Consider the following 23,605-nt stretch of genomic DNA (forward strand, 5'->3'; position numbering starts at 1 on the left):
ACGTTGCCCAGAGACAGACCTGCTACAGCAAGGGGCGGAATCCACTGCCTGCCCTGCACGGAAGGCATCAGACTCACAGGCCAGGTTCGGACGACACGGTAAGCAACAGTTGCTTAATTAGTGCTTATCATGTCATCTGGCACACAACTCACCGTATGCCATTTTTACGATTTAACCAACGGAGGAAAACAACGGGCTGCTCCATTGCTTATCTGGAAACTTGTTGCTTAACATGTCGTGTGGTGGGCTCCATTGCCTAATTCCACGCATTGTGTGTGCTATTTCAGAAGCCCATAGAGTCTTCCAGCAAGAGCGGCCAAAACTGCCCTGGCCGCTGTGCTACAGACACTGAAACTCCATTCCAAAGTCTGCCTAGCAACCCATGACACCCGCCTCCCCATCCTACCCTCTGTGCACTCAAGTGAAGGGCTGGATTCTGAAAGGAGCATCTCCCTGTGGCTGTGGCTCCACAGATACCTGCCAGCGCTCCCCTCCTCCTCCCAAGTACACAAGCATCCCCCTCACAATTGTTTTGGAGCAGCACCGCCCAGCAAGGCTCCATTCATCACAGGCTGCCCCAAGCCCGTTGTGGGGTGCAAGCCAACACAACCGCCCCAACTCTCCCCCTCCCCCCATTCCGTCTCCCAAGAAAAAAGCCGTTGCCCGGGGAGAGAGGGGCGACCCTTGGCCCGTTCCTGCTTCGCCCACTGGCCCCCCAAACCCTCAGTGCCCCTTGATCTCTGCATGGCCACTCAGCCAGTTGCCCTGACGACACCACGCCCACCTCCCAGACCGCCTGGCCACCCTTCTTCATCTCCACCTGCCCCTCTGCCAGCCTCCACTTCCCCAAGCCTCACACAAAGCCCAGCCAAAGAGCGCATGTGGGCACCACAGCCTACAAAATCCTTTGGACGTGCCACCTGCGGTTGTTGCATGAAACTTTCAAAAGAATGCATAACACTCTGCACAGCCAGCCATCTCTGCTCTTCTATCAACCCCTCCTGGCCCAGGTGTTGAGGGCAATTTCCCACAACTATCTCCAGCTCCCACACCTCTACTCCTTCACTAGCCCACAAGAGCCCTACACCTAGGTGACCTCTCCAGCTCCTCACAAATACCCAAGGCTGCCACTCTTGCCACCATGGATCCCAGCAGCCATGACATCTCTGACAGCCAGGCCGAGGGAACTGGGTCACAGAGCCTTCACTTGGAGAGCACCCAGGATGCTACGGGAAGGCGCAGAGCCAAGCACTGGTCTGAGGTAGAGATAGCACCCTTTTCAGAACTCTGGGGAAGCCCCGAGGGCCGCAGAATCATGGCCACCTCCAGGCATGACCAGCTGTACCCATGGCTCTCCGCCCAGATGAAGGAACATGGGCATGTGCGCACCCCAAAGCAGTGCGAGGACAAGCTGCACAGGCTCAGGAGGATGTTCAAGGAGGTCGTCACACACACAGAGGGGCAGGCGGACTATTGCTCAACCGCCACGTTGACTATTAACGTACTCGATGGAGCTGCAGCTGCTTGATGGGGGCAGGGCAACATGTCATGTGGGGAGTACCCGTGCAATCATACACTGGGAGCTGCCTATTTTGCCCTCTTGTTGACTAAAGCGTCGTCTGAACCGGACCACAGAGATCCTTTGGTCAGGGGCCACGCAATCCCCTCAAGAGTTCAGTACAGTGCCCAGCTTTAGTGGGCCATCTCTCTCACACACAAAATAAACCCATATGGCAGCTGCAGATCATCTAACCTACAAGCTGTTAATTGCAGAAGAACGCAGCTGGTGGAGGCAGAGCGAGGAGAAAAGGTGCATCATGACACTGAGTATTTTGGGTCCTTCAATTATTTTTAAAAGGAGAGTAAGAGTGAGGAAGTGTGTGCATGTTAGCGAGAGACAGCAACCAAGCAGAAAAGCATGTATGTGTGTACATTCATGCCCTCCTTTCTTTCATTTTGTTTGCACTTTAAAGATTTTCTTTTACTGACCATTAGCAAGCTGGATTTTCATATTGAGCTGCGTCTTAGCACTGTTGCTTCTGAGTAGGCATGCAGGTTTGGGGGCATTTATGGTGGATATGCAAAAGGGTGGATTTTGGGGTGTGCTGAGAACTTGCTACTGTGTTCCAAGGGCTGCTTTTCTGTGGAAGAGGATGAAGATGAGGTCTGGCTCTGGGGATCCCCCCTTACGATCTTAAACGTCACATACACTTTGTGTTAACCGGGGTTGCTGCTGGAGCAGAATGTGGCTTGAAAGAAGCGTCTTTGTGGGGGTTGTGTTGTTGATTCTTCCCCTGCATGGCCCAATTCCTCACAAGTTTGGCACTCATGATTTTGAAGTCATATGATTCAGTTTCCTTCTCTGCAATGTGCAATGGGAGATGCTGCTGGAGCAGAACGTGGGTCAAAAAGAAATGCTTTTGTGTGGATTATTATTGCTGTTGTTGTCACAACATGCAAAAGGATGGATTTGGGGTGTTCTGAGAATTTGCTGCTGTAACTATAGGTTACATCCACACTGCAGAGTAGTCCATCGTTGTCATACCCAGATTACTGGAAGAGTAAAAGATGACATAACTGCAGTGAAGTCCAGAGTTGTTATCTAGTCTGCTAGTGGTTTGGGTTTTATTTACTTTATTTGTACCCTGCCTTACTACCAAGAAAAATGACACTCAAAGCAGCTTACAATCGCAAATAAAACTTGATAAAAGCAATAATAAAACTACATTAAAACACAATTTAAAACACTACAAGGAAGGAAAGGAACCTCTCGTGCAAGCACTGAGTCATTACTGACTCTTGGCAGGCCTTATAGCAGGGTGGTTTGCCGTTGCCTTCCCCGGCCGTTATTACCTTTCCCCCAGCTAACTGGGTACTCATTTTACCAACCTCGGGAGGCTTCCACTGGGATCGAACTCAGGCCGTGGGGAGAGTTTCAGCTGCAGAAACTGCTGCTTTACCGCCCTGCGCCACAAGGCTCTTCAAAAAACACTACAATAACAGAGTAAAAATAACATCCAACCCAACAGACCCTTTTATAAACCAAAGGCCGTCTTGAATAAAAAGGTCTTTACCTGCCAGGAGAAGAGAAATAGAGAAGAAACCAACTTAGCTTCCCTCAGCAGGGAGTTCTACAGCCAGGGGGTGGGAATGCAGCTGGAGTAGGGGAGTTGTGAAGTATTTAATGAAAATAGGCATTTAAGTCTTCCGACTTCACTGTTTACACAGATGACCATTTTACATGCCTGGAAGGCTATTATGAACATAGGGTAAGACATTATGTTTTCTATTCTGTTTTCTAGAAGAGATTTTTTATTATTACATTTATATCCCACCTTTTTCCTCTTGAAAGGAATCGAAAGTGGCTCATATGGTCTTTCTCCTCTCCATTTTATCCTCACAACAACAACCCTGTGAGGTAGATTGGGCTGAGAGTCTGTGACTGGCCCAAGATCACCCAGTGAGCTTCATGGCTGAGTGGGTCCCCCAAGTCCTAGTCCAACACTCCAACCACACTATACTGGGTCTCATATTTGTTTTGCCTTTCCTCCAGGAACTAAAGATCTCTCAGTTTTTACCCTCACAACAATCCTGTGAGGTAGGTTAAATTGAGAGGTAGTGACTGGTCCAGATAATCCAGTGAGAAATGGGAGGCCTTTGCTGCTACTTCTCATGCAGCAAAATTTCCTGAGCCAGGACTGGCTGTGCAGCCACGTGTCCTGTTGTGTCTGAATGAAGCAGTAGATTGGTCCACGTTTCTTGTATGCATGTGTGTGTGTGTGTGTGTGTGTGTGTGTGTGTGTGTGTGTGTGTGTGTGTGAGAGAGAGAGAGAGAGAGAGAGAGAGGTGTGTTTTTGTTTTCTGTCTGTATGCTGCACAAGGAGAGAGGTCTGCCTGGCGCCTACATTGTACTCCTTCCGTCGCCAGCTGAAGACCTTTTTATTCTCCCAGTATTTTAACACTTAATTTTAACTTAAATTTAAATTTTACTGTTTTAACTCTGTATTTTAATTTTATATCTATTTTGCTGCGTGGTTTTTATTCTGGTTGTGCTTTTTATATTGTATTGTGTATTTGTGCTTTTAACCTGTTGTCTTACTATGGTTTTAATTTTTGTGAACTGCCCAGAGAGCTTCGGCTATTGGGCGGTATAGAAATGTAATAAATAAATAAGGGGAAGCTTGAGAACTCCGCCATATTAGAGAGATTAGTCTTTTTTGCTTTCAGGAAAGCACGGAAGATGATTTCCACTAACATATGTAGTGAAGAGTGTTTTGGAATTATTATTGGACGTGATTGTTGATTGCACGTGTGTGCGTGCGTGCACACACAAATGATGTACGTGAGTTTCGTAGCAGTGGGGCGGGGGCGGGGGCGGGGGCGGAGGAGCGCCCCCCACCCGGGGCTCACCGAGGCCTCGGGAGCTCTCCGTAGCGCATCCTCACGAGCGACCACAGCGGCAGGATTTCCCATGGTCCTGCGTGTGGTCGTCTCCACCACCCCACACGCCTTCCGTGACCCCCCCCCCCCAATCTAGGGCGCCCATGTGCCTCAGTTTCCCCTTCCCGTGGCGCGGGCGGTGCCCAGGACCCTCCCAGGCGGCGGAATACACGCCTCCGCGCCCGGCCTCTGCGGAGGCCCAGGCTCCAGCTCGGCACGCAGGCTCCGCGCGGCCTTCCCCGCTGGGGGCAGCCGAGGCAGGCGCGGGGGTGGCTGGCTGGCGGGGGCGGCGCGGCGGGCGAGCGAGCAGCAGGGCTCCCGCCCACGTCACGACCTGACGTCAACGCCCCCGCCGTGTCGTCACGGCGCTCCCCGGGAAGCGGAAGTGCGTCGCCGTCGCCGCGCGTCCCCCGGAAGTCGCCTCCGAACGTGCTCGTGGGGTGATTCTCCCTCAGGAGCCGCCGCCGCCGCCGCCGCGATGGTGAAGCCGCGCTTCAAGGGCCGCGCCAGCCTCAACCCGTCGGGGGCCAGCACCAACCCCGGTGAGTGCCAGCGCCGCGACCCGGCCGGCCGGAGGAGCCGCAGCTGGGCCGACCGCGCAGTTGGGCCTTGGCCGTCCGCTCGCTCGGGAGCCGCTTCCTGCGGCAGCTGTGCGGGGCTCGCTGCCCCTCGGAAGCCCCGGGGGTCCCGGCAGGGGAGGCGGCGCCCTGGCGGCCGGGTTGCCGAGGGGCGCTCCGGGGGCCCCGGTCTGCGCAGCCCGCCCGCACCGGGGCCGCGTGGGAGAGCCGGGCAGAGCCGGCCTATTCTGGATGGCCGAGGATGCCGGCTGCTGAGACCCACCGGAGGTTCCCCACCCATAGCTTCACAAATGCGGCCCGAGAACCGAATGGAGGGCAGGCAGGGTGGATAAAAATCGAGGCTTAAAAAATGAAATAAAAACTGTTTAACGGATTTTAACATCTTTACTTTGGGGGCTTTCAGTTTCTCTGAGTAAACAAACATTTGGAAAGACACCGGCCAGATGAGATTGTTGCTCTGTGCTTATGTGGTCGTGGAGTTGGGCCCAACGAAGCAGAGGAGTTAATTTAGACAGGAAGATAATATACCACTGTGGATAAAAAAACAATGTGTGTTTTTTTTTAAAAAAAATAGATTTTTTTTTCCTGCCCAGGGACTATCAAAACCTTGCTTTGTTCTATCAGTCATAGTTTTTGTTATCTAATTTTGTTTTTGGTTTTTTGTGAGGGCGAAGATGGGCCAACACAGTGAAACCAGAAAGAAAAAGTCGACAAAATTGTCCAGTGCGCATCTGTCTGTATTCCCGTGCAGAGGATGCAAATCTACCCACTTACCTGGGAGTAAGCCCTATTGAACTCAGTGGAACTTATTTTTGAGTAGACATGAATAACATTGTGCTGTTAACCTCAAGCGGTTATGGGTGCTGGTCATAAGAAAAACCTTCCCTATATTAGAATATTTTAGAGACATTACTTCTATTGGTAAAAAAGAAGAGACAGAGAGATGCAAAGCTTGATTGTAAGAAGGAAGCATCAAATAATACTCGGTAGTAAATCAATATGCCTTAATGTTTAGGTTTGTGTCATTGTTCAGGAAATATATTAAATGGTTTCAATGGGAAACATGATTTAAATCAACCTCTTTCTTGCTTATTTAAATCACCTTGAAAATCACTTTTAAATTCTCCCTACTGAAAGACCCTTAACTTTTGGTCACTGGCTAATCTCTCCCTGCCCTTCCGCCATCTCTTTAGATCGGCCAGCTGGTGCCGGAGGGCACAACATGAGGGACCGGGCAACCATCCGGCGTCTTAACATGTACCGGCAGAAGGAACGCAGGTGAGAATGGAGGAGTATCTGACATAATTTTGGATCACCAGTTTTGGATGATACAGATTTTCTAGACCCATTTCAAACCAGCTCTAAGGCAGGATACGGAGTTGAGACAGCTGTGGTCACCTTAGTAGACGATCTCTGCATGAGTATTGCCAGGGGGAGTGTGTCCCTGCTGGTACTTTTGGACCTTTCAGCAGCTTTCGATACCATTGACCATGGTATCCTTCTGGAATGCTTGAGGGGTTTGGGAATCGGGGGCACTGTGCTCCAGTGGTTCCGGTCCTACCTCTCAGGTAGATTCCAGATGGTGATGCTTGGGGATAGCTGCTCCTCAAAAAAGGAGCTGTTGTATAGCGTACCACAAGGTGCCATCCTATCCCCAATGCTGTTTAACATCTACATGAAACCTCTGGGAGAGATCATCCGGAGACGTGGAGAGCAGGGTGCTATCATTATTATTATTATTATTTATTTATATAGCACCATCGATGTACATGGTGCTGTACAGATAACACAGTAAATATCAGTATGCTGATGACACCCAAATATATTTCTCTATGCCTTCAATAACAGCATCAGCTAAGGATAGTGTGTCTCCTCTGAATGAATGCTTGGAGGCGGTAATGGGCTGGATGAGGAAAAACAAACTGAAGCTGAATCCGGACAAGACACAGGTGCTTGCTGTCAAGGGCTCTGACCTAGGTTTGGAGGTGTGTCAGCCAGTTCCAGATGAGGCTACACTCCCCCTGAAAGACTGTGTTCGCAGTTTGGGGGTGCTTCTGGATCCAACGCTCCAAATGACAGCCCAGATAGATGCGATGGCCTGGAGTGCCTACTATCAGCTTCGGCTGTTGTGCCAGCTGCGACGCTTTCTAGAGTTCTACCCTAAAAACAGTAGTGCATGCGCTGGTAACCTCAAGGCTTGACTTCTGCAATGCGCTCTACATAGGGCTACCATTGTACCTAGTTCGGAAACTTCAACCAGTTCAAACTATGGCAGCCGGGTTGGTCACTAGTACATCTAGGGGTGAGCATATTACCCCAACATTAAAATCACTCCACTGGCTGCAAATTATTTTCTGGGCAAAGTGTTGGTCATTACCTTTAAAGCCCTACATGGTTTGGGTCCAGGTTACTTGCAGGTTTCTCCCATACAGTCCACCCTGCACACTCAGGTCCTCTGGGGAGAACTTACTTCAGTCAGCCAAAATTAGGCTGACATCAGTTACCCAGAAGACCTTTTCTTCTGTCGCCCCCGGATTGTGGAATGGCCTGCCGGAGGAGATTTGTAAAATTAAGTCTCTATGTGATTTTAAGGCAGCTTTAAAGACTAGCCTTTTCCGGCAGGCCTATCCAGATCAATGTAAAATCAAGAATTTTTAAGATGTGTTGATTCTTGTGAACCACCCAGAGAGCTCCGGCTATTGGGTGGTATAAAAATGTAATAAATAAATAAATAAATAAATAAAATGTACTAATGTTGTTCCCCGCCTCGATCCAAAGGGAGAGGCGGGTAAGAAATTATTATTATTATTAGTAGTAGTAGTAGTATTAAACATTCCTTGTTAAACATCTCCCCAAAAAGAGACAAACGCAGGAATTTGAGACGATGTTTCATAACACCTCCTTGAGGGGGTTCAACCCTTAAAGGTGGCCTAGAAATAATTTTAGATTTTGATGGTGGTGGCTGGTACAGAAAGTCCTTTGAGATGTTCAATTGCAGCCATGTTTTCATGTTGTTAAAGGAAAGAGGTTTGCATCTTTGAAAAAAACAGAAACAAACTCCATGGAGATTTCTAGGGAAACTAAAACTTACTGGCTAATTTATTTCAGTGTCTGGAGTACAATGAGATGTGATGTGGGAGTTCCAATTTTCTCGCTTTCAAAGAGAAGTCATAGGAAGGGGCAGTTTGTGTGGAGGCAATGCTGCCCGTGGTCAGCACCTTTGCTACAGTCCTAATCCAAATCCCACCAGAAACTGCTATAAGATAGGAAGAGAGAAACTTTAGATTTTAAGTAGGTAAACCTGTGTTTCTGGTGGGGAGGGGGGATTTTTATCAAGTCTCTCATACCATGCAAAGGGTTAGATCATCCCACACCTCAGCTACATGGAATGGATCCAGATTGCTCTTCCCATGGTTGTTCTTTTAATAGATAAGGATAGTATTATGCCATCACAGAACTCTTCTATGTCTTCTGTCATTTGCTCTTAAGATGTTCTGTCTTTAAAGCACAGTGAAAAATAACAACACAAATTAAGTTAAGTAACTTACAGCATTGTTATTCCTATTCTGAAAGCATAATATTGACTACATTATATTGTATTTTGTATTTGTGTTTTTAACTTGTTGGTTGTTTTATGATGGTTTTAATTTTTGTGAACCGCCCAGAGAGCTTCGGCTATTGGGCGGTATAAAAACGTAATAAATAAATAAATAAATACCTCTGAGACCAGCTTCTCCTCCTACGACCTGGTGCACTCGTGTCCTTATTGTGGGCTTCCCCTGGGCATCTGGTTGGCCATTTTGTGAAAAGCAAATGAAGGTTTTGGTCTGATCCAGCATGGCTCTGCTTATGTTCTTAACCTGCTGAAACAAGAAGCCTGCTGTTCCTCCAGTTCATTTCTGAGTTGTATCCCTGTGGCTTTTTGCTTTCTCTCCCATAGCAGCAATACACTCCTGGAGGAGATGTTGGTGTTGGCTACATAAATAGATGAAAACAAGTGACAGCATGTGCAAATCAAAATGCGACCCTTGAAAGCAGAATAGCTTTCATCTGGGAAGCTCATGTTTTGATCAGAAACTCAATATCTTGAGAGTGTCATCTGTTGGTGGACCATCTTGTGCCTGCTGGTTTCTGGGATTTTGCTTAAAAAGCAACAATTTTGTCAGACCCTTTCTGATCTAAGCCCTTAAAAGTATAAAACTTCCTAGTATTACCTGCTGAGTGGCTGGACCCCAAGTCGGTTTTCCCTTTTCTAAATAAAAATAAAAATTTGGTCCCAAAACAGTAGTAGTAATGCCCAAGTCTGTTTTTTATTAGACTCTTATTATGCAGTTGAAAGAGGATAGAAAGCATACCTGGCACGGTGATTCCCCCCCGCCCTCCTGGCCACCCCTGCCCTTAAGCTAATGATTTATCTGTGTCTTGGGTCATTACCAAGAGAGGTCTTCCACACCCTTCTCTCCCCCAGTATTGGTGTATATTCTTCATTCACACCTACTCTTCTCTTAGGGACATGGTCCCAGGCCCCCAGCTACAACCATGTCTGTTTCTGAGCTGACCTTCTGGATAACTAACCTGTTGTTGCCCATCCCCACAAATCAGAACTTGGGAGACAAGGATTTCACTCTGAAGGCCCTTTGGAAGGCCAAATTCTGTGCAGTTTTTTCCTTCATTGCTTAAAACTCTCCTATTTCAGGAAGCTGATTCAGATCAAAGCCTTAGAACTTTCCAGGCTTATGATAAAAGTATTAAAGAAAAAGATTGCAGTCACCTCTCCTTTTGTATGATGATCTCTGATCCCTCCACTTCCCTATGCATGGAATTGGCTAATAAACGTACTGTTTGTGTTGTCAGGGAGAGCTGTAGATGTTTTGTAGGAAGGGTAAAGCCTTCCTCTCCCGTGAGGGTGAAGTAGCCATCTGTTTCCCTCAGACATGGAGCCTGTTTTCATCCCATCTGTAAACAAGTCAATTTTATGCCCAGTTGTGTGCTGGCATGTGCTCTATACCCACAAGCAGGTGCTAAATGGAAGCAGCCTTGCCGTGTTTTCCCAAACATTTCTGCCTGTGAAAGAAGGCCAAGTGCAAAATGTGGAATCTCTTAGCAATGTGTTTTTCAGAGGCTCTGCTCCATTGCTTGGCAGAGCCTGTGGAAAGTGTCAGCCTTGGATAACAGGCATTCTTGCCTCCACCTCGGCAACCCCGTTGCCCTCCTGGCTGACATGTGGCCAAGGAACCTTATTGCTTCCAGTTGTACACCTGGAGCTATACGGTTGCTTCTCTTTTGCGTCTAGCTGTGTTGGGCTTTGCTTGAGCATTTGCCCTTTTAAGTTAAGGAGAGAGGGTGGGAGATGCCCCAGCTTGTGTTCTCCCGAGTTCAGATGGATTGAGTTTTGCTTCTGTTAATCACACTTTCTGAAATCTTCCCATTCTTAACATACAGTCTTCATTGTATTCACTCTGTCAGTACATAGGAAGTTGCAAATCAGACAGTTGGTCCATCTTGCTCCGTATTGTCCACACCGACTGCCAGTAGCTGACTGGAATTTTTCCAGCCCTACCTGGAGATGCCAGGGATTGAACCTCGGAGCTTCTGCATGCAAAGCCTATGCTGTACTGCTGAGCTGCAACCCAGGACCACAGTATGCTGTTGGGAATGGCTGCTGCAAGGCAGGATGAATGTCTCCAAATCTCCATTGACTCTCTTTCTTCCTAGGAACAATCGTGGGAAACTGGTCCGGCCGCTACAGTTCCAGTCCACAGTGGCACCAGGCACAGTAGCAAGAGTGGAGCCCAACATTAAATGGTTTGGTGAGCCTGCCTGTGGCTGTGCTGTGGGCACTTTTTCCAGGAATGTGTTTCTTGGATGGGGTGTGGGGTCCGAATGGGGACAGCTTTTTTGTCTGAGAGTTGGATTTGGAGAGGATGAGATGGCTAAGAGCTGTCTTGTAGCTGCTCCTGAAGCACTGTTTTGCTTCTGTTCTCAAGCCAGGGGGTGGCAAGCACCAGATTGGACCCACTTATGGTTCTCTCCATGTAGGAAACACGCGTGTGATCAAGCAGTCGTCCCTCCAGACGTTCCAAAAAGAGATGGAGACCGTGATGAACGACCCTTACAGAGTGGTCATGAAACAAAACAAACTGCCCCTGTCTCTCCTCAATGACCGAATTAAGCCTCACGTGAGTCTCCCACTTGTCTTTTAAGGTGGGACTAGTCTCATCCACCACCAAGTATCCTCGGTTTGTTCCGTCGGGTGAGGGTGTATTTTCTCTCTCTCTTTTCTCACTGAAAATCATCTTCCAGTTATGTGGCAACAGGAAGACCAGGGAAATGCATCACTTGGCCTTGCAAAACAAGTCCACAGAAATGTTTTTTTTTTAGCCCAGCTGCTCACACATGTTAACATTACTTATTTGTGATCTGAGAGAAAGACTTTGTAAGTCTTTGTTGCCTGAAGAGGATTGTTACTTGGCACAGAAGGCCAGGCAAGAGGGCATTGGCAGGGGTGGTGTAAATCCCCTACTCATTTCTGCCCATTCATATGAATAGTGTGTCATGGAAGTGTTGGCTTGTGGCTAGCCTCTGTGTGACTGGTTTCTGTGAGATCATCTCTAGAGTCTAATCTCTTCCCCCAAAGCCTTTTCAGAAGGCTATCAATGGCTGTTAGCCCTGATGGTTATGTGCTACCTCCAGTATCCGAGGCAGTAAACTTGTGTGCACCAGTTGCTGGGGAACATGGGTGGGAGGGGGCTGTTTCACCATGTCCTGCTTTGTTGGTCCCTGGTCAACAGCTGGTTGGCCACTGTGGAAACATAGTGCTGGACTAGATGGACCCTTGGTCTTATCTAGCGTGGCATTTCTTAAGTTTTTAGGACTTACTTGCTGGTTTTGTGTGAATAGGAGTCTTCCTTGGGCTGCACTTCTTGCAAGCCTGACTGAATGGAAGAGAGTGCTGTAGATCACGCGTGTGTTTACAACTGTGGGTTATAATACCCCTAGTTGTGACGTGGCTGCTTTCTGGACTGAAGCAATACTTTGTTCTTTGCCAGAAGGTGCCTGACACAGAGGGCTCAGTAACCTTGGTGGTTCTTTGGACATGGACCCAAATTGCTCTCTTTTGGATGATACACGTATGCATTTGGAAGGGACTTGCTTGTACAAGACTGGCAGAGGGTCCCAGGTGAGGCTTGGTGCCAGCAACCTCCAAGCCTGGCATTAAAGATGGGGCATGTTGGCTTTGTCCTCAGGCTTGCCAGATCTACCCCATCCCTGCCCTCCAGCCTGTGCTTTCATGTCCAGTCAAAAATCCCTGCTGATCTGGCCCACTAGCCTTGTTTCATTTCTTTGGTGCATCTTGAGCTCTCACTGGACAATTTTGTTTTCTCAGGAGTTTCCATATGTCTCTAATAAAACATCCTAAATTAAGAAAAGAGTTCTCTGTAACTCAAGCGCACATCACTAAATGAGCAATTCTTGCTAGCTGTAGGAGACTATGTTCCAAGAAACGGGCTGACATTTGCAGCTGGGCTTTCAAAGGAAAAATAAAAATCTGAAGCAGATTATCCTTGACAAATCTGAATTTTGGCAGGATATGGAACCCTGTTGATGAAACAAAGCAGCAAACCAAGATAACAGTTCAATTTTCATCCTTGTAGCTTTAATTACATTGGATAAGTGAATAACCAGAGGGGAAATGGAGCAAGGCTCTCCAGCAAGCATGGCCTGGATTGGGCTTGCTGTGCTGGATCTTGTTCGGGTCCAAGGCAAATCAGGTGTGACTACTTCCCAACCCTCTTTTCAGAATTCCAAAGTCCACATTCTTGACACAGAAACATTTGAAACAACATTTGGCCCCAAATCGCAAAGGAAGCGACCAAACCTTTTGGTGAGTGATATGCAGTCTCTAGTGGAAAATGCCGCAGCTGAGGCCAGCAACTACAACCAAGACAAGGACCGGGATCTGGTGACAGAAGATACTGGAGTGAGGTAAGCCGTTGGAGCGCCCTCCTGCAGAAGTGGGAATCTGCCCTCCCCCTGCAGCACACGGGCTTCCAGAAAAGGGAGCTTGTGGCCCTGCAGGTGGATCTTAGTCACGTGTAACTGTATGGTTCTCTGCCTTGTGGGTTGCGCTGATTCCCCCACTGCAACCAGCCTAGCTGCCTCTCCGGCCCACATCACTAAGCAGCTTCTTATCATGACTGCATTTGACAGTGGTGCAGAATCCATCCCTATTCTGGGCAGCTTGCTGTGCACAGAGGGCAGCCCCCAAGTGGTTGCTTGTGCCTTGCTTTGTATACTTTTAATGTTTGCCATTTTTGATTGTTGTAAACCACTCAGAGAGCTTTGGCTGTGGGGCGGTATATAAACGTAATAAAATAAATAAATAAATAAACCTCCAGGGATCACTTGTTGGCCTCTCTCCCTTCCTCTCTGAGCTTCCTGATGCTCCTGCTTAGGGAGGGTGCTGGTTTGCCTCTCATGGCATTGAATGCCTGTGTGCTCAGGATGACCAAGGGGCTTGAGCTGGGGGAATTGCTCTGCTGTTTGTGGCCTCCCGGCCTGGAATGATGCCTCATATCCAAGGGGCTCTGGCCTGCAGATAGTTCTAGTACATTGACACAGTAAACTTCTCATCTGCTCACTGGTCCAATTGCCCCCTTGCAGGGAGGAGGTGCGAGAGGAGATCTACAAGAAGGGGCAGTCCAAGCGAATCTGGGGAGAACTTTACAAGGTATGTATGTGAGATTGAAGGCGGTGTGTGTGTGTGTCTCTGCATGACTCTCCCGCTTTTGCAAGGGCTTGACCTAAGATGGCACTGCATTGCTCTCTCAGTTTATCGTAGAGTTGGGCAGGACCTCCGTGTCATGGCATTCTGTGCTGTGCTGCTTACAGGGAGCCATGTTGATGTTTGCTTCTTTGTTGACCTCTAAGCTGCAGGCTGTTGGAGAAAACCACGCAGTTATAGGCCCATTAAGGTCCACCCAGGCTTTCCCCAGCCTTCCCCAACTAGGTGCCCTCCAGATGTTTTAGACTACCACTTCCATCATCCTAGACCATTAGCCAGGTTGGCTGGGGCTGATGGGAGTTTAGTTGAAAACATTTGCAGGGCAACACATTGGGGACGTCTGTGTCCTCTTGGCTGCTGCTGCTGCTGCTTGTGCTTGTGCTTGTGCTTTGTGTCTTTTCTCTGCCTCCACACCTTCCTGTGCTCAAAGGAGCTGCCTCAGCCATGTCTCTTAGGTTCCTGCGCGTGTGCATACTTGTGCATAAACCTTGGCCTAATCTACACCAAGCAGGATATTGCACTATGAAAGGCGGTATAGAAAAGGCAGGAGCTTTATAGCGGTACTGAAGTGCACTGACCACTGTTGGGGCCATTGACACAGACCATAGACCGCTTTCATGGTGCTATATCCTGCTTGGTGTGGCTCCTGCCTTTTATATACCGCTTTCATAGTGCAACATCCTGCTTGGCGTAGATTAGGCCCTAGTGTTGCAATAATGGAAAAGCATTGCCTCTGAAGAGGTTAAGTTGTATCAAACGCTTGTTTGTCTTGGGAAGTAGCTGGCTGGTGTTTCTGTCTGGAAAGAGTCACTCTAGGTACACCTGGGCTGGCTGTTGCAATACTGTTTCATTTCCTTATGAAGTGACTGTGTGCGTGCGTGCATGTGTGCACGAGAGAGAGACTTTCAAAGCTCTGGCTACTATTTTCAGGCAGGCTCTTTGTTCAGATGTCCTCAGTAAGGAAGCCAGAGCAGATCAGCTGCTGATTGTGTTCACATTGCCTCTGAACACATACAGATCCTGCAGGACACTTCCTTCCAGTCTGACTTGTCTCTTGCCCTCTTTGCAAATTGCCAGGTGATCGATTCATCAGATGTCATTGTGCAAGTGCTGGATGCCAGAGATCCAGTGGGGACTCGCTCCCCACATGTGGAGGCCTACCTGAAGAAGGAGAAGCCCTGGAAGCATCTCATTTTTGTCTTGAACAAATGTGATCTTGTGCCTACATGGGCCACGGTAAGCCCCTTGGGAATAGCATGCCTGCTGGCAGAGCAGGAGTGGCCTTTTGGAGGCTTCTTGCCAGAGGAAGAGCAGTTCTTCTACAAATGGACTTGTAAACCCCACGGGGGCTGCAGGGGCGCTGATTTCTCTGCCTATCTGAAATAGCTTTCTGGAGCTGTGCAAGGTCTTAGGCCACAACTGCTCTGGCTCCTGTAAGATTGAACTCATTGCTTTGACCTAGCAAGGAGACCAATTTTGAAGCAATAGCTGGATTTTTGAAAGCCCTAGAGAAGCATTGAGGAGAGTTTCTGAGTGGCTTCATGTGTGGGCAGCCGCACCTTGTGAGATGGTGAATGGTAGTCTGTTCTCTTCTAGAAACGTTGGGTTGCTGTTCTCTCCCAGGATTATCCGACCTTGGCCTTTCATGCCAGCCTCACAAACCCCTTTGGAAAAGGAGCTTTCATCCAGCTCTTGAGGCAGTTTGGAAAGGTATGGCAACATCTTTGTCTTCGCCATTCAGTGACAAGTGAGGAGTCCTGGATTTTGTGGGCTGCTGAGGTGTGACCCTTTCTCAGCTGGAGATGAGCCGTTTCAGGGAGGGCTGTTTTTCTGGCTACTTGGCTCCAGCTGTTCTAGGAAACCTAATCTGCCAAAAAAAAAACTCGCGAACCTCCCATGGATACATAAGGAGAAAGCATGGATTGCCTCCAGTCTTGGCACAACCTTGTATGTGTTGTTCAGCTGTGCTGGTTGCTGGCACTGGGGGTATAGCTGAAGATCTGTCAAACATAGCAAAAGGGATGCTAGGCACTGATCTAGCAGCTGCGCCTGCATGGCCATGGCATGGCTTGTGATGCGGTGGGGGTGGCACCACTGAGGGTATCTGAACCACTTGGTGTGCGTCCTTTCTGGTTGAGACCCTACCCCCAACCTTAGAAGCCTCTGCCTTTCAGTGAGCAGGAAAGTAGTGACACGAGCTGTGCTTACTTGCAAAAAAAAAGACCTTCTCTTGTTGGTACAGCAGCAAAAGGAGTGGCTGCAGAGCTTGGCCCTCCTTGCCCTTCTGGAGTGTAACTCTGGTTGCCCTCAGAGAATGCTCTCGCTCTCCAGCAGCTCTTGTCTGCTGGCCTTCTCCACTCCTGGCATAGAGTTGCCTGTTTCAGGGGCACCAAGCAGCAGAGGGTGGGAAGGAACCCATCAGCTGCTGAGCCCCTTTCAGGCAGCCACCTCTCATTTTGCTCCCACCGTAAACCAGTTGCATGTTGGGAAGGAACAGCTTGTGTGAAATGGCCTTTTGTGGGATGTTGATAGCCAGCAGCCTGCCTTTCTCTGCATCCATTGTTCCCAAACAGCTACATGTGGACAAGAAGCAGATCAGTGTGGGCTTCATCGGCTACCCCAATGTGGGAAAGAGCTCTGTGATCAACACGCTCCGCTCCAAGAAGGTCTGCAGTGTGGCTCCCATCGCTGGCGAAACCAAGGCAAGCCTCTCAGTGGACCCAAACTTAAGATGTCGCTGTGGTCGTCCTTGTGCAAGTGGTGGTGTGGGTCAGGACCAGGCACATTCCTTGCACTGCTTGAGTAAAGATACCAGGTGTAGAGTTCAGTGTTGTGAGCAGTCTCCGAGCTTAGGTTTTCAACCCAGGGGTAAGCAGCTTGTGCCCCAGCAATTCTCATCGTCCCTCACCATTGGCTATGCTGGCTAAGAGTGATGGGAGTTGTAGGCCAAAACTTCTGGAGGGCCAGACGTTGTCCACCCTGTTCTAGCTCTTATGGTGGAAGATATAACATGTTCATGACGAAATGTCAGAACTTCTCCATGGTAAAATGATTTCAGTGTTCTGGATGGCAAAATAAATCATGAGAACTCTTTGTGGGGGTGGGGGGAGAAAAATGTCTTTTGGGGTTGGACTCGATGGCCTTATAGGCCCCTTCCGACACTACTATACCATTCTATGACGATTTGGTTTGTTTTTCCAAAGCAAAATGTACACTCAACTCTGGTTAGTCAGCTACAGAAATTAACTTAAACCTCTTTGTGCAGTGAGAACACTCACTTTGGTTGGAAAACACCAACGGACTGGGAAATCAAAATAAAATATCCCTCTTCCCAGAAGGGCTACAGTTTAGCTTCCCCACAATGTGATAGGACCAGGACATGTCGCAACTGCAAGAGACAGACAAAATGTAGATCTATTGCCTATCCTGCCCAGCTGTCTTGCAGCAAGTTCAGTTTTCAGTGCTTAGCAGCACCATGGCTGCTACTTCCCAGTTTAAAATGTATATACAGTTGAAGAAGAAAGATAAGGTCAGTTCTGTTCTGTTCTCCACAGGTGTGGCAGTATATCACCTTGATGCGCCGCATATTCCTCATTGACTGCCCAGGAGTGGTGTACCCCTCAGGAGACACGGAAACAGATATTGTGCTGAAGGGAGTGGTGAGTGTTAAGTGAAATGTTTGAGCCTTCTTTCTCATGAGCCAACCCTGATCTAACATCCTTTCTTTATTATCAAAATGTTTATGAGGTCCAGGGCCTTGCAGTCTTCACGCAGACTCTTGGCAAATGGGTAGAGACGCACGTGCAGGCTTGTAAAGTCCCTGCCTTGCCCTTTGGAGCTGTCCACCCTCATTCTTGCTGCTGTAGTTGTGCAAATAATGTGTAACAACCTGGGAGGTTGATTTTTCTGACTGCTTCCAGGTTCAAGTAGAAAAAATCAAGAGTCCGGAAGACCACATTGTTGCAGTGCTAGAGAGGGCCAAGCCAGAATACATCAGCAAGACGTACAAAATAGACTTCTGGCAGAATGCGGAGGACTTTCTTGAGAAACTGGCCTTCCAGACTGGGAAGCTACTCAAGGTAAAGGAACCTGCCTCTTTTTCCCCACAGGGGATAGAGCACCTCATGATGGGGTGACCAGAGAGGAGAAGTAACCTGCTAAGGGGCTAGCTGGTGAGCTGATAAACTGCTCTTTGATTCAGCAGAGTTGGGTGGTTGGCCAGGCTGCTTCTTGGGAAGTGATGCACCATATCAGGGAGGTGCTTCACCAAAGGAAGAATGGGAGCTGATGAGCAAGCACGTGCTCTCTGAAAGGGAGTCTGCTTCTAGGTGTCTACTTCTGTGGGGTGGCAGATTATAAGCCTGTCTTCTCCCTGTAAAAGAGGGTATTTGTGGCAGATGGATTCTGATGTAGGGAGAAGATGGTCTTGTAATCCATCCCCACAAGTATCCTCTTTTCCTGCCACCTGGCTGGATTTATGGAACCAAATAGACACCAAGAGGCAGATTCCACTCCCATCTTGCTTCACCCTCTCCCCCCCCCCCTCAATTCTACCCCCTCTGCTCTTGTTTCACGTGGCTACAGTGGGCCTGAAAGATTACCCTTCCATTTCAGGGGGGTGAGCCTGATGTGCGCACAGTCAGCAAGATGGTGCTGAATGACTGGCAGAGGGGCCGCATCCCCTTCTTTGTCAAGCCCCCAAATATGGAGCAGGGCCCACAGGTAAGGTCTGCATTAACAATGTGAGTAGATATTTCTTTAGAAACAGAAAGGCAGAATATAAATTTTCCTAAAGAAATACAATATATTGATTTATGACAAGGCATAACAAAAGTTGAGCAACATCTAAGCAAGTGTAGCAGGTCCAGTTATGCCAGATCACTGATGACAAAACGCTTGAACAAAAAGCAGTCCTTGTCCCAGCAGCCATGACAGAAAAACTGTTTGACCTTACTAGGGATGGCGAGTCAAACGATATTGCAGGACGGTTACTTCTCATCCTCTCTCTGAGTAAAGAGGGCAGAACAAAAGAAAGGACTGCACTAGATTTTTGGGGGCCTTTAAACAACTTCCACTTCCAAAAGTAGGTGATGAAGGCCTTCCTTAATTTTAAAAGAAGTCTTAGGTTTTTAAGCATTTCCCCAGTAATTATCTCTTACAAGTCAAAGCCATAGAGCAGCTGAGGATTCCAGCATTGAGCAGAGGGTTGGACTTGATGGCATTATAGGCCCCTTCCAACTCTACTATTCTAAGATTCTAGGAGACCTGGCTCCCTCCTGATCAAGATGTGATCAAGACCTCCTTGCGAAGATGAAGTTGTAGTTCCTAAGAAGGAATCCACTGTCAAGCAGCACATTCCAAACTGGAATTGCTTGTTCCTTTAATCTTTAGAGCGGGGTGTGCGGGAGGTCAGAGTTACTCTGTAACCATGGTGATGCACTCGGCATATGAGCAGAGGTACTCCTTGATTTATCCTTTCACATGAGCTTGATACTAGACCCTGGTGAGCCTTGATTAAAGGCCGATCAGTGGACAGTTTTGCCAAGACAGTCTGGAGTGGAACAAACACAATGGCTGAGTGTGGTGGTTGTGGTTTGTGTGTATTGGTAACCATGGTTTGTAGAGAGGGTACTGTAACTTCTTCTTTCAGCCCACAGCAGCTGCCTTGGAAGTACCCACAGCCACCAGTAAGAACAAGAGCAGTGCGGAGAGCACTGGGCCAACAGAGATACTTGAAGAGCAGGCCAAGAGGGATGGCTGCCCCAGCTTAGCAGCAACCCAGTGGTCCCACGTGCGGCAGAACTTTGGGAAGATCAGTGTGGCTCCTCAGTTCTCACAAGAAGACCTGGTCCCTGTGGATGTGGAGTATGTGGAGGAGACAGACAGTGATCCAGAGGAAGGGGAGAAGGATAGCAAAGAGGAGGAGGAGCAGCAGCAGCATTGCCAGCTTGGCAGGGCAGCCAAAAAGGAGGGCACTAGGCAAGACACAAAAGCAGTGCTGCAGTTGCTGGATGAGAAGATTGCCAAATACAAGAGGTTCTTGGACAAGGCCAAAGCCAAGAGGTTCTCAGCCATAAGGTAGCACTTCTGTCTCCTTCTCTATTAGGCAATGGCGTGTGTTTGAGCTGGCTCATGCAGATAGAATGGGCCAAGAGGCAGAGGTGAACCTTCTGCAGTAGCAAGACTGGCCAGTGATTAGCTGCCTTTCATTCACTGAGGCCATCCAGATCACAGCATACCATGAGCAGATATGACTCAGAAAATGAGCCAGGCCACGTGCTGCGGAGGAAGGCTATTGAACCTATGCATTGCTTGGTTGTATTTTATTGAATTGCCCCCTCTCTACACCCCCAGATTGTGGGAGGGGTAGTATATGCCTGTCAATGAATACTCTTGTAAATAACAGGGTGCATATGAAATAGGCCCAGTGTGTGGTGCAATTTGGCATTACTGCCACTGTGCTATGAACCCCAATGGACCTACCTGAGAGGTGTGGGCCATACCTGGTGGAGGGGGGATAATTGCTGGAGTATCAATGGTCACACAGGCGGCATCTCTACTTAAGAGAGATTGACGTTGAATTTTGACAGTGCTGTTGTGTGCATAGTAGAATGGCAGGGGGAGCCCTTAATAGGAACAGCAGCTAGGGAAGGGTGAAACAAGGTTTTGCAAGTGCCTAAATGCCCGGCTTCCTGTTTTGTAGAATCCCCAAAGGGCTGAGTGAAAAAGTGTTTGCAAACTCATTATTAGACTCTGTGGCTGTTGCAACTGACGAAGCTGGAGGTAAGGGAGCTGTTACAGCATTGGTAGGTTTCCTTTTGAGGGTTTTCACTGGAGGCTGCTACCCCTCTATGGAAGGGTTAGGGTGTGCCTGGGCCACTCTGCTTTCACTGTCCAGCCCTGGCTCTTTCTGCCTTCCATGCGAAGGAAACATGCTTGAGGCTGTATCTCTGGTGAGAGTATAGGGTGGGATCATAATTCTATGCCTATTCTTAGCCTATAGATTTGCGGGGAAGTTTTACCGCTCTAAATGGATTGTCTGACACTGAATAACCGCTAGTCTGTCATTCATTGCCGCTCTGGCTACTGTGTTCCATTCCCCTGAACAGTCTGTGTGGGATTTTTCTTCCCATCATTCTTGGAATGCTACTTTTAGGGAGTCTGAGGAAAGTCAAGAAAAGGAAAGAACAAGAGGAAGAGGATCAGGACCTGGATAGCAGTCCGGCGAAAAGGCCTTGCACAAAACAGAGTTCAAAGGAGGTAGGTTCCAGCAGCTCCCACAGGGCCAGTTCCACATGCAGAAAGCAGCACAGTGTGTGTTCCTTGGCACACAATCTATTTCTCATGGGAGCCTAGCTTTTGTGTCTTTTGAAAAAGCAGGTTGCTAATACTTATTAGCAGGTTTATGCCTTCATTTACCCAGACCTTCTCCTCCTGACTTGCTGTGAAAATGAGAAAGTATACAAAATCGGAATAGATCTGTTTTAGAATAAAGCACATGGGTTGAGGAGGCGAATATGAAACATGCCAGGTTTGGGGGAATTTTGTATATGATGTATTTTCTTGGTGCAGAATATGGATGTGCCCTGTGCGGAGAAGCAGAGGTGATGCTTTCCTTGAGGGGAGAGTGGCTGGGCAGAAACCATTATTTTTATTGGTAGGCAATTTTGCTGCCTCTGAGTTGCCCTCAGCCTGACAATGGCAACGAAGCATTCCATGAATCAGCAAGCATTGAAGCTTTGCACCTAGCTAGTATCCCAGCAATTCTAAACCTTGTGCCCGCAAGCCAGAGCAAAGTGGGTGGATTCTGCCCTTGCAGGGGAATAGCAGACTTCCCTTTTTGCTCAGTTTTGCCTTCAGTGTTAAATCTCCATGCTGGTATATTCTCTCCCCCCCTCCCTTCCCTCGCACTCAGTTCAGCATTGGGTTCCCCACCAACTTCTGGTGTTGTGAGCGAGAAGGAGCAGCAGGGCTAGAGATGTGAAGGCCAAGGGGGGGGGGGGGGGACTGGGGGCGGGAAACATATTTTTCTGAAAAATGGAACAGTTTCAAATTATGAAATATTTCTGTTTAGAATTTATGATGAAGTATTTATATTATCCAACTTTTTTATTTCCCCCAAAATGATTTCTAAAAAACTATGTAATAAACTATGTAACACTTTTATAAAAAGTCTTAGAGATGTGTGGACATCATGAAGCCATGGGAAAACATTTTAACCCTCTCTGTAAGATTCCCAGTGTAATTATTTCTTTCATTCCTTATTAAAATTATTGCTTTAAAGTATATTTTACTGATGGACATTTATGCCCAGTTTCCCAACAGGTGAGTAGAGTCACCATTGTGCATACCTGACAATGTCGTTCTTGACGATTGGGTTTTGTTCTATAAAGTCCTGATGCTGTAGCAATCATTTAAGTTTTAATCTATTCAGACAATAATTACAAATGTACTAATTGAACATACCTTTAAAAGGTTTAAAATATAATGATAATTTTATGAGCAAACTAAGGTATACGTACAAAAGTCAGAATATACAGGTTGAGGAGGGCTGTTCCTAAAGCATCCCTCCCCAACCTGGTGCCCTGCAGATGTTTAGGACTAGAGTGCTCAGCATTCTTGACAATTGGCCAGGCTTCCCAAGGCTGGTGGCAGCTGAAATCCAAAATATATGGAGGGTATCAGGTCGGGGAAGACTGTCTTAAAACAACAAAGTGACTTTAGGTCTGTAAAGAGTGCCCCAAAAATTATTGCTTATTTTTCATACTCTACATCTCTAGGCAGGACATTTTCAGTGGTAGCCCCATGCCTGCTTCATTTGTATGTTGCTGTCTTATTAAGACCAGCTGTTTTAGACAGGCTATTCACGGAGTCTTAAGATTGTATGCTTAATCTGCTCCTGTGTTGAGTGGGTAATCTTATCCCGTTATTCCACTGGCTGCTTAGCGGCATGGATTTTGAAAATTTGTTAACTGCCACATGTGCTCATCTTTTCTGCCTGCTGGGGCCAGGGGGGGAAGAGACATTTGGACACTCCCAGAAGGGCAGAAAGTAACAAGCCTTTGAAATTGTCAATTTGTGTTGTTCCTTTCTCTGATTTAAATACAAAGTATGTTTTGCTTCTGCTTTCACAGAGGAGAAGAGTAGAGCGTCGGCAGCACTCAAAGAAAGTTGGTGTTCGATATTATGATACTCATAATGTAAAGAACAAAAACAGGAACAAAAAGAAACACAATACTGGAGGACAAAAACTGAAAACTTAAGAGAAATAAACATAAGCAGTAGTTTCTGAGCCTCTGTCTGCTTTAGAGGTATTCTTCCTTTCTTCCCTTGTTCTGAATGGCCGGACGAAATCTTAAATATTATGCCAATTAGGATTTCTACGTGGAATTTAAACTATCGCTTCCCCCCACTCCCCAGCAGAATACTGCAGTTTTCAGGGACCTTGTGGTCAACTTCCGTGCTGCTCCCATTGCTGGAAGAAACTGGTAGCTGCCAGAGAATTTTGGTGGTGCAGCAGCTGAGAATGGCCAATTTAGCTTTAAAGCAAGCAAGCGGGGGGTGGGGGGCTTGTGTTACCCACTCCTGCATTATGGCTAATGGGTTAAAAATGCCCTATGTTATGAATGCTCTGATTGTAGTCCCTATTATTTTACCATATACAGAACCTTTTATACAACCCTGAACTTGCAGCTGCTCTTGTTACTGGAGCTAAAATGAACTTCGAAAACTTGCCGTAAGAGGAGATGGGACTGGTTGACTCTCGTTCTTCGGGGAGCCTTACAAAAGGCTTCACCTGTCA

The 23,605-nt window shown here is 47.7% G+C and overlaps 1 protein-coding gene across 1 annotated transcript; it reads left to right on the plus strand.

Moving 5' to 3' along the window:
• The first annotated feature begins 4,855 nt into the window (after positions 1 to 4,855).
• Positions 4,856 to 23,095, plus strand: GNL2 (G protein nucleolar 2). The gene is made up of 16 exons (XM_063140430.1): positions 4,856 to 4,982; positions 6,212 to 6,296; positions 10,734 to 10,828; positions 11,058 to 11,197; positions 12,820 to 13,004; positions 13,683 to 13,749; positions 14,881 to 15,039; positions 15,400 to 15,513; positions 16,377 to 16,505; positions 17,358 to 17,462; positions 17,724 to 17,882; positions 18,418 to 18,525; positions 19,454 to 19,881; positions 20,507 to 20,586; positions 20,960 to 21,063; positions 22,938 to 23,095. Exons 1-16 carry the CDS (start codon positions 4,919 to 4,921, stop codon positions 23,064 to 23,066), a joined length of 2,151 nt encoding a protein of 716 aa, XP_062996500.1. The 5' UTR covers positions 4,856 to 4,918; the 3' UTR covers positions 23,067 to 23,095.
• The last annotated feature ends 510 nt before the right edge of the window (positions 23,096 to 23,605 follow it).

This window comes from Elgaria multicarinata, chromosome 13 (genome assembly GCF_023053635.1).
Source record: "Elgaria multicarinata webbii isolate HBS135686 ecotype San Diego chromosome 13, rElgMul1.1.pri, whole genome shotgun sequence".
NCBI classification, from domain to species: Eukaryota; Metazoa; Chordata; class Lepidosauria; order Squamata; family Anguidae; genus Elgaria; species Elgaria multicarinata.